This window comes from Eimeria tenella, genomic scaffold, assembly GCF_000499545.2.
Source record: "Eimeria tenella Houghton genomic scaffold, Eth_scaff115, whole genome shotgun sequence".
Lineage (NCBI taxonomy): Eukaryota > Apicomplexa > Conoidasida > Eucoccidiorida > Eimeriidae > Eimeria > Eimeria tenella.
Window position 1 is genome coordinate 99,945 of NW_013541479.1, and position 9,820 is coordinate 109,764.

General features: G+C 53.1%; 1 protein-coding gene across 1 annotated transcript in view; it reads right to left on the bottom strand.

The window, feature by feature from the left end:
• The window catches only part of ETH_00002140 (uncharacterized protein), a gene marked incomplete at both ends in the record, with an annotated part of 2,767 nt that extends 877 nt beyond the window's left edge, over positions 1-1,890 (bottom strand). Inside the window, 2 exons of the mRNA XM_013372978.1 lie at positions 51-1,609; positions 1,782-1,890. Coding sequence (XP_013228432.1) covers positions 51-1,609; positions 1,782-1,890 — 1,668 coding nt within the window. The remainder of the gene's footprint in view (positions 1-50; positions 1,610-1,781) is intronic.
• Positions 1,891-9,820: the final 7,930 nt, after the last annotated feature.

Genomic DNA, 9,820 nt, shown 5'->3' on the forward strand with positions numbered 1-9,820 from the left:
GCTGCTGCAACAACTGCTGCGCTGCTGCTGCCTACAGCAGCAGCAGGGACCTGGTTGAAGAAGGCGGCAGCCTGCCGCTGCACCTGCAGCAGCAGCAAACAGACACGCGCGCAGGCTGCCTGCAACAGCCGGCTCGTCGAGGCACATCGCGCAGCAGCAGCAGCAGCAACAGCAGCAGCAGCAACAGCAGCAGCAGCAGCAAAGCCTACGGCAGGGAGCGAGTCGTGAATAGCAGATAGCTGGAAAGGGTTGGGCAGCCTGTGCGGGTGCTGCTGCTGCTCGTACAGCAGCGCTTCTGCCCGCTGCGCTGCAACAGCAGCAGAAGCTCTTTTTGCTGCTGCTACAGAATCAAAGCCCTCGCGCCGCCAGACTGACTGCTGCTGCAGCAGCCGGTGCTGCTGCTGCACCGCCTGCAGCGAGCAGGGCTCTGGCTGCTGGCCGGAGAGGTCCCCTGCTGCAGCTCGGCTCTGCTGCTGCTGCTGCTGCTGCTGCTGCTGCAGACGCCGGTCTGCATACATATATTCGTACACAAGTTCCTGGTCTAAACAGTTAAAATCCGTGGCCCAGTCTGCTACGGTCTCTGCCATTTGCTGCTGCTCCTCCTGCAGCAGCCGAAATGCTTCTTCTTGCTGCTGCTCTGTTGCTGAAGCAGCAGCAGCGCGCCCGCCCGCGCCGTCGCCCTCCGCTGCAGCAGCAGCAGCAGCAGCAGCTGCTGCTGCTGCTGCTGCAGCTGCTGCTGCGCCCCTGCCCCGGCCCCGGCCGCCGCGGGAGCCACGCACAGGAGCTTGCACCGTGTCCTCCTCGTGCTGCTGCTGCTGCAGCAGCCGCCTAGCTGCTGCTGCTGCTCCTCTGCGGCCGCGGCCCCTGCTGGGAGCAGCAGCAGCACAGCAAAAGATGGAGGCATCGAAAACCCTAAAGGGCTGCGTTGTTAACATGCGAACAAGCGGCACCTGCACAAGCTGCTGCTGCTCTTGTGGCACTGCTGCTGCTGCTGCTGCTGCTGCTGGAGTCCCTGTCGCTGGCAACGCTGCTGCAGCCTCGCTGCAGTCGCCCGCACACAGCGCCGGCGTTCCCGCTCCTGGCCCTTCTGGAGTGTTGCTGCTGCCGCTGTTGCTGCTGCTGCTGTTGCCGGGGCTGCTGCTGCTGCTGCTGCTGTTGCTGCAATGTATGCCTGCATTGTGCGCTGAAGAGGCGTTCCGCGCTGCAGCAGCGCATGCGGCCTGTGCTGCTTCTGCTGCTGCTGCTTCTGCTGCTGCTGCTTCTGCTGCCAAAGGAGGTTCAACCCGCTTGATGCCGGCGAGGTCCTCTGCTGCCCCCGGCGCAGCAGCAGCAGCAGCACTTGCTGCTGCTGCTGCTGGTTCTCCCCGCAGGGTGTCTATGGGCTCGCGCTCCAGGCGCCGCTGCAGCAGCAGCAGGCGGCACGCATCGGCCCCCGCCACTTGCTGCTGGTCCTGCTGCTGCTGCTGCTGCCGCTGCTGCTCCTTGTCCAAAGACAAACAAGGATTTACCCAACTTTGGTGCAGCAGCGCATCCACCCTAACTGACTTCCGCTGCCTGCTGCCGCTGAGGGCCCTCATGTAGAGGCGGCCTGCAGCAGCAGCAGCAGCAGCTGCGCAGCACAGCAGCAGCAGCAGCAAACGTTCAAGCAGCAGCAGCAGCACAACCGCAGCCCCAGTAACGCAAAGACCACACCTCAGCAGCAGCAGCAGCAGCAGCGGATAGGGACGCAGCACGAAAAGCTGTACAGGCCACGATAAATTAAAAATTAAGGAAAAACGCACCGCCGTCAGCGTCGCGAGCATCTCCTGCTGCAGCTGCTGCTGCTGCTGCTGCTGCAGCGCCCGGCGGCTGCGAGGGGGACTGCCCCCCACGAGCGCTGGAAGAGCTCATTGCCGTCTGTTGAGAAGCCAGAATGTGCTGTTGCTGCTCATTCTGGCGACCGTTTGCTGCTAAACTGCTGCTGCTGCTGCTGCTGCTGCTACTGCCTCCGGCGCCCACCGGGACTCAGCTGCTGCGAGCTGCTGCTGCACTGGAGGTCCTCGCGCTGCAGTTTACGCCTTTATGCAGCAAGGCCGCATGCAAGATAATCCGCAGCCTTGTGGTGCCCCCCTGCTGCTGCTTCAGGGGCCCCCTAGTGCTGCTGCTGCGCCGCAGCGCAGCAGCCTGTCCACGCCGTCCGGAGCCCTGCTGCTGCTGCTGCAGCTGCTGCTAATGCTGCTGCTGATCTCCGACAGCAGGAGAAGGAGGATGAGCGGTTGGTGCGTTTCTTGTTCTTGCTGCTGCTGCAGCAGCAGCTGCAGGGTACAGAGAAGCTCCTGAGGCGGGCTTGCCAGGGCCCGCTGCAGCAGAGACTAGCGCCGTGCTGCTGCAGCAAATCCACCTTGAGTTTGAGGTGGCCCTTCTGTAATATGTAATAAGGAAAAATTGTGGGATTGCGACGGCAGCAGCAGCAGCAGCGGCTGCTGCTGCGCCGCAGCCCAGTATGCCTAGGACGGGCAGTGGCTGCAGCAGACCCGCTGCTGCTGTTGCTGCTGTCCCCCGCGAAGACACGAGGGGGGAAGTAGACGTTCCCTTAGAGGATCATATGGCGAGGGTTAAAGACTCTTAATTGATCTACAAGCCTTGCTTTGGATCTCTATGCACAGCAGCAAGCAGCAGCCAATGCTGTTGCTGCTGGCTTACATTGTTGCTGCTGGCTTAGTCATGCGTCTGCTGCTGCGTACCCCCATTAAAACAGCTAATTCGCAAGAGCTCAGGCTCTGGCTTCACAGAGAAGCCCTTGGGGCCTTACTATTCTATGGGGCAGAAGCACTAGCAGCAGCAGCAAGACTAAGAACAACACCAGTAGCCGTAGCTTGGCTGCAACAGCAAGCGGCAACACAGCGCCGCTCAGGGTCTTTGCGGCGCCTAGAGAGGCCTAAATACAGCGTTTCTGTCCTGCTAGTTTTTAATTTTATTTATTTCAATTATTACACACAGCCCACCGTGAAATCTGCTTCGTGAACGGCAATACCTGTATTGCTGCAGCAACAGCAGCAGCAGCAGCTGCTGCTGTTGCCGCTGCGGCTGCTGCAAAGACAAGAGGGGGTTGTTGTCATGCCCGCTGGCCACCCAGCGCCCGCTGTCAGGGCTCTTTCTACGGATTTTGTTTTAATTCACAAAAGTACACCATTGTGGTACATTTTAGGGATTTTCTGGCGTTGCTTTCGCCGGCAGTGCAGCAAAAACTTTTAGGCGCGCAGCCCCCCCGTCTGTGGCCCCCGCTGCTGCCGCTTCCTTGGCCTGCCTGCCGCCGCAACCAGAATCCTTTCTTTCTTTTGCATGTCTCTTTTCGTTTTGCTTTTTACTGGGGGGTCTCACTGAGCGTAGAGGGCAGCAGCAGCAAGACGTGCTGCCCCCGCATCAACTGTGTTCGCCTGTGTGGCTGTAACAAGAGCAGCAGCAACGGAGTTGTTGTGCTATTATGGCCTCGAGCCCTTGAGCTTAAAACTAATTCATAAACAAGTCCGAATAATGCACTTTCTCTCCCCTCTCTAGGGTTTCCGAAAGCCCCGTCTAGGCCGAGAGCGGCTCCACTGTGTAACGGTCGCTCTAGGGTTTGCAGCAGCAGCAGCAGCAGCACAGGCTTTTGCTGCAGCTGCTGGGTATGGTGATGGCTGCAGCGCCTACCTTACAGCTATACGCATGTTTCTGCAAACAGCTATTAACGGGGCCTGGCAAAACTACAGAAATAGTCGTAAAAGTCCCGTTCAATGCAAAAGCTTTGTAGAAAGTCTGATTCTCTGATGAAGTGTTGAATTTTGTGGCAATTCCAGCACGCAATTGCTGGCTATGTGTGTACTGAGGCCGCATGGCTGCAAAAAGGTACTTGGGCGCAACTTGTAGCGAATTTGCTGCGTCCCATGCTGTCCTATTTGTACGGACTGTTCTGGGACTTGCTGCTGCAGCGCTGTTTCTTCCTTCAAAAGCATTTATTTCATTTGTTTTGAATGGAGCGAATTTGTCCGATTCTCAAAGGGGCCTAACTCCTTTATCGGTGTCCGCAGTCCTTGAATCTGAACTACCTCTTTTTAATCTGCAATTTTGATCATCTGAGGGATGCATTGGATCCTTGTAGTTTCGTTCTCTGTGGACTTTCTCTGTGGACTGTACATACATTGCTTCTGGTGAGCGGATATTTAAATCCCATCATGCGGCATTTTAATAGCCTTCGTGCAATTGAGTTGGTGGTTTTATTTGGCCTCAAGATCAGCCTTTGGGAAAAAGGGGGATACGCTTGAAGCTTCGCTGAAGCCTCATTTCTGGAGCATAACTTGCCTCAATTGTTTAATGTTTTTCCGTTGAGCTCTACTGAGCTGATCCTTTTTAGTAAACGCGCACTGCGTGGAGGGCAGTGTCTACTGCAGTAAAATAGAAGGCCAGGGTGCAGACGGGTTTATAATTGCGGATAATGCAGGGAGTTGTGACTTCTTATTTCTTTAACGACCTGATGAAAATTCATCTCAGGCTTCGCCCTGCATGGCTGAGTGGTAAATAGACCTCATGTCCAGCCACCTGCCTACAGTGCAGGTTTCAAACAAAAAGCATCCCGTACTTTTGGGGGCTGCACCCCAGCCTCCAACGTTCGATATCCCAGTCAAGACTTCGTGTGCCCGCTTACATTAATGTTATTACGAAGGGCATTATGGCTTATTTAATATTATTTGATGCATGTTAAACGAGTGAAGAGAAGCTTCTGGAAAGCATACCGGTGACTGACTCCTGGGATCAGAGAGTGCGCGCCTCAGCTTTCTTTGCGTGTTATGACGAAGGATCTGGATTTCAGGTTGTAAGGCGAGTTCCAAGGCGGCTTTGCTGCTTAATGTGCTGGCATGGTGGTGGCGAAGACACTGTGTTGTGCAGCAAGGAACAGAAAAACTCGTTTCTATCTATACGGAGGCCTCAAGAAATCGGGGGGAACAGACGGCTCTGTAAACGGCAGCTCGCGTTGTTTCCTTTGCGGCCAACGTCAAAGACGTCAAGCATATTAAACATATTTTCCAAAGCGGTATAAACCGGGTAGGTTAGCAAGTACTTACGTATTACGCAGCAATCGACGTCAAAATGGTAAGCTTGGTACATACTGGAATATAGTGTGCAGCACTCCGGTGGAGCCCAGAAGTGGGCGTCAATGTCCTATAATTCCACATGCGTGTATTCACAAAGTGATAGCGGGAAATAAGTCAACGGGACTTTGTCCTTGGGTGATAATATATCCCCACCCTCCCTCTGCATCTGGGCCAGGGCTTTGGGCTGGAAAGAGCCACTTCGGCTGCGCCTCCCGCTGCTGTAGCCAGGGAGGAACACTGGGGAGAGAAAGGTGTATAAAGTTTGGGCTTGCAATGGCCCTTCTTGGCCTCTTCTGAAGCTTTAACGGGGTCTCTAGTGATAAGTGATACATCTGCACGTATGTGGCCAGAACAGGAGAGATATGCTTGAGCCATACTGGGAATAGTTCACTTATCGAAGCTCCTCTCAAGCTCCACCTGCTGCAGGGCGGCTTATGGCTGGAGACTTTGCTATGCTGCTGCTAGCTAAGGTCCTCTAATTGCTGGCCCTCTTATTGCACTGTTAAACCCCGTCAAGCAACCACAAATATTGCAGGGAAATATAGTCTAGGAAGCTTGCTCTTAGGATGCGGCACCGTGCCATTTCTACCCACCACGGCGTTTGATCGGATGTCGAGGAACTAGTCATCTTCTGAGTGCAAATCACAGCTAGTTCAGATCAAAAAGAGACAGAGGAAAGTGATGAATTGTGAAGGGTTACCTGACAAACCTTGCAAAGACTTACTTTGCGAAGGCTGCTGTTTCAAGAGAGCCCGCATGCGCTAGCGCAGCTATGCAACCGACCCTCATGATCTGTCTGAAAGCAGATGACGGAGACTTAATAGTTGATTCCTCATGGCGCCCCCACGATTGTGCTTGGAAGAAAACTCTACTTATCGGTGCGGCCAGCTGAGTCTGAATTAGCCCGCCTTCTCAGGTACTTTTTCGTCTTTCAAGTGAGCCCGCAAGTGCTGCCGTGGGTTTCTTGATACTTAAAGAAATTCGAGCCCCAGCACCCCAATGATCAAGTCTCACAGCTATATAATTACCAGGCACTAGCCCTGCACTGGCTGAAGCCACAGAACTCCGTCGGCTGCAGGCACGCCTCTCACTCAAGCCGAACTTTCATCTGCCTGACAAAATGACTAGTCGACAGGAATGGCATTTCTGTCGATAGGAATGAAAAATCTGATAACCGCCAAAGAAACAAGATAAGGGAGGTGAAGCCTGAACGCCTCCAGTTGGCTAAGCCCAGAAAGCCTCAACGGGGCAGATCTATGTCCATTATATATCTAATACATTTTTTATGGTCACTTGAACTATCTCCTCTTCTTATGGTTAAACCATTCGTTAGGCATACCTCCTGCCCGTCAGAGACTTCTCGGCGAATAAATGCCTCAATTCCCTATCGCAGAGCTAAACCGTTTTTTTTCTTGCCGATGGTGCTTTTTCGTGTGTTAGCTTGAATTCATCATTTGCGTTCCTCACGTTTGCTTTTTTACGGGCTGGATATATTTCGTTGCACCTCGCACACTCATAATCATTCTTTGAGCGGACTCACTCTTTATCATCATATTTTCTTGTTAAACCATTTTAGTTCGAGTTAAACTCATTGGCCTTTTTACTGCTTTTGGCTAGTTTCAGTGGGAACAGTTCTAATCACGAAGTGTAGAAGGCTGCGGCATTTAGTGTTTAGCCTGCTCGTATGCTTTCCTCCAGTTTCTCTGTGCTGCACAGTCGGCTAAGCCATTCTAGTTTGAAACATTTCCTTGGGCAATACATATTTGCACCGAGTGTATTGCAAGTTCTCCTTTGATCTTTGCACCTCTTCACTACAGATGAAAAAGGATTTCATGATCTAGCTGCACTTGCGCTCAGGGCAACAGTGGCTCTTTGTACATTTATCTCTATTTTTTTCACCAAAACTTTGCTTGAGTGCCGGGCCCTGTGCGCAAAATGGCTGTAGTCGTTGAACTTTCAGGTGTTAGCACAAGCCATAAATCGATGCATCAAGAACCTTGCGGTTTTTCCTCTGGTCATATCCTCGCTCAAGTTGAAGTGTCATCATTACTTCTGCATTAAATTTGAAAAAATATTCAATAATAATGTGCTCTGTAGGAATACCCGCTGGTTGTACGGTGCCTGCCTGCAAGCGAGGGTGCATAAACCTTACCAGCCGTTCTGTGGTTAGCGAAGCCTCGAAAGTCAATTTCTGACTGAAGGGATATAGAAAGGGAGAACAACACTGAGCTGCTGCTTCTAATGTGTGCGAAAAATGCCCTAGGCAGTGCCAGAAGGGCTGGCTGCCTTGGTGAGAGCCAAGTGGAAAGTGCATTGAGCAGTGCTGCGCTGCTGCTGAGGCCTCAAAAAGGTTCCTAGCCTCCGTCTCGGACTTTTGCACTCTGACGGAATTATTGATCCTTTAGGGTTTCAGGGAGTATTTAAATTCGCCTTAGGGTTTTGGAAGTGCTCTCAGCAGTTGTGGTGAGGCTCTTTTACGGCGCTTGGTGGTGCAGATGTCCTTCGTGCAGACCAATTGATTCTTTGTAAGAGTAAAAAGATGTTTGTGAACTTAATGACAAGGGGGCTTTCTATTAATTAAGCAGAAAACAGTATTTTTACTCATTAGGTCAATACGCTGTGCTGTCCAGAAGATAGGTAGCCCAAAAAATACACAAGTTTCTAACAGATGGACTTGCTTAATGGACTAATACTGAACTATAAGGGCTGAAGTTGATTATGCGAACTGAAAAGGTTCAAAGTCTGCCACACTCCACAGGCATTCCTAGCTTGAGCATTTGCCCATTAGGCGGCAACGCCAGCTTTCTTTTGAAGCCCCTGACCATTTTTAATGTCCCTGACCTTCTAAAAAATAAATATTCTGTTTTAGAAAGGCTTTTCTTCAAGAAAAAATTCATATGACGGCTGATGCCTACTGGGCTCAACGCCTAGCACAGGCACTTCCCACCACAGGCTCCCCACACGGGCCACTGGCTTTGAAACGTAACATTTGTAGATTATAAATGCACACAAGAGTTATATTATTGCAAAATATATGTCTAAATATTAGCGAAAGAAGGAGGCCTGCTCTGCTGTTCCTTATTTGGCCCCTGGGGTCACTTCAGTGAGGGCTCTGGCTGTGATCGCTCACCCGTGGCTGGAGGGACCCAATCGGCTATTCAACATCCTTAACAATTGAAACTTTAAATTTAATTTATTTTTCTTTTATTAATTCATCTTTTAGTCCGCAGTTTTCCCCAGTTGAAGCCCCCCAGAGCTGCTAACAGGCAGGCGTCGCCCGAAGGTGGGCAGAACTGGGGTGCCTTTGTTCGCCGCGTTTTGCATAATTGGTTTTATTTTATTATTAAAAAAAAGTGGGACCAGCCTAGAGCAACCAGCTGGGCTGGGCAGCAGCAGCTCCTGCGCAGCAAATTGCAGCTTTAAAGACTATAGGGAGGAACTCCTTAGCTTTTCCCTGCTGCACCCTCTGCGGCAAACTGCCTAGAAATTGGCTAGAAAGAATTTGCATGCACTTTTGCTGCAGCTAGAAGCCCCATGGGCTAGCCCAGGCCAGCCCTCAAGAGCCCTCAGTCTATTTCTATTTGCTGCGAAGCAAATAGAAATAGACTAAGAAGGCTTGGACCTCTGTGCTGCATGCAGTGCAGCAGCGCAGCAGCAAAAGGCGGAAGCAAAATGAATCTGGGACTTAGAGGGGGCTTTGCTGCTGCCTCAGGTGTACGTACGAAACAATTAAGCAAAGAGAGTTTGAAAATGCTGCAGCACCTCCTCTGTTTGTTGTGCTGCTCCAATTCCCCTCCCCACACCCACCACTTTGCTGCTTGTACCTGGGTACCTGGGAGCAGTGTTGCTGTCTCGCGTGTTGCTGCTTGTGCAGCTGCTGCTGCTCCTGCTGCCTCTGCTGCTGCTGCTGCTGCACGTGGATGGCTCTACGGCAAACCCCCGCAGCAGGAGCTGCCGTTCCACCTTGTCTGCGCCTCTCAAACCCCACAAGGGGGTCCCCTGAGGCTCAAATTAAAGAAAGTTGGGCCCCAGCGCCCCTGCACTTGTTTTGCGGTTTTTCCGGGGCCCCCGGGCCCCCCTGTAGCTCCCCCGGGGGCCCCCGGGGGCCCCCGGGGGCCCCCGGAGGGCTCCCGGCGCGACGCTACAGCAGCTAAAGGAGGGGCAGCAGCTGCAGCGGGGGCTGCCTCTCGGTGCGTTGGTGGTCCCTCTTTGGGGCTGTCTGCATGCGCTTTGTGGAGCCAGGAGGCAGCCCCCTTTGGGGTTTGTTGCGGGGGGTTTGAGTGGAGAAGAAATATTTCTTGAGGCTTATTTAAACTGCAGTGCTGCATTTGCCCTGGCCCGCATGCAGCCCCGGAGAGGCCAGCGCATGCATGCGCATGCATGCACGTGCATGCGCATGCATGCGCGCCGCAGCTGCGGGGCCGCGTGCATGCATGCGCTCAAATGAGTGTTTTGGGGCTTTGGCAGTTGCAGCTGCTCCCGAGCCGCGGGGCACTGCCACATACAATGCATGCGCCCCTGCATGCGCCCCTGCATGCGCCCCTGCACGGCTACTTCGAGCAGCTGCTGCCCGCAGCCCCAGGAGCTGCTGCTTTTGCTGCAGCGCCAAATTTCCGGGCCCCACAGCAACAAGTGCATTAGCCCTGGCGCATGCAAAGCCTCTTTAGACCTCTTCAAACAAGTGCTATCCCTGCACTTGTCAATGCAGACAG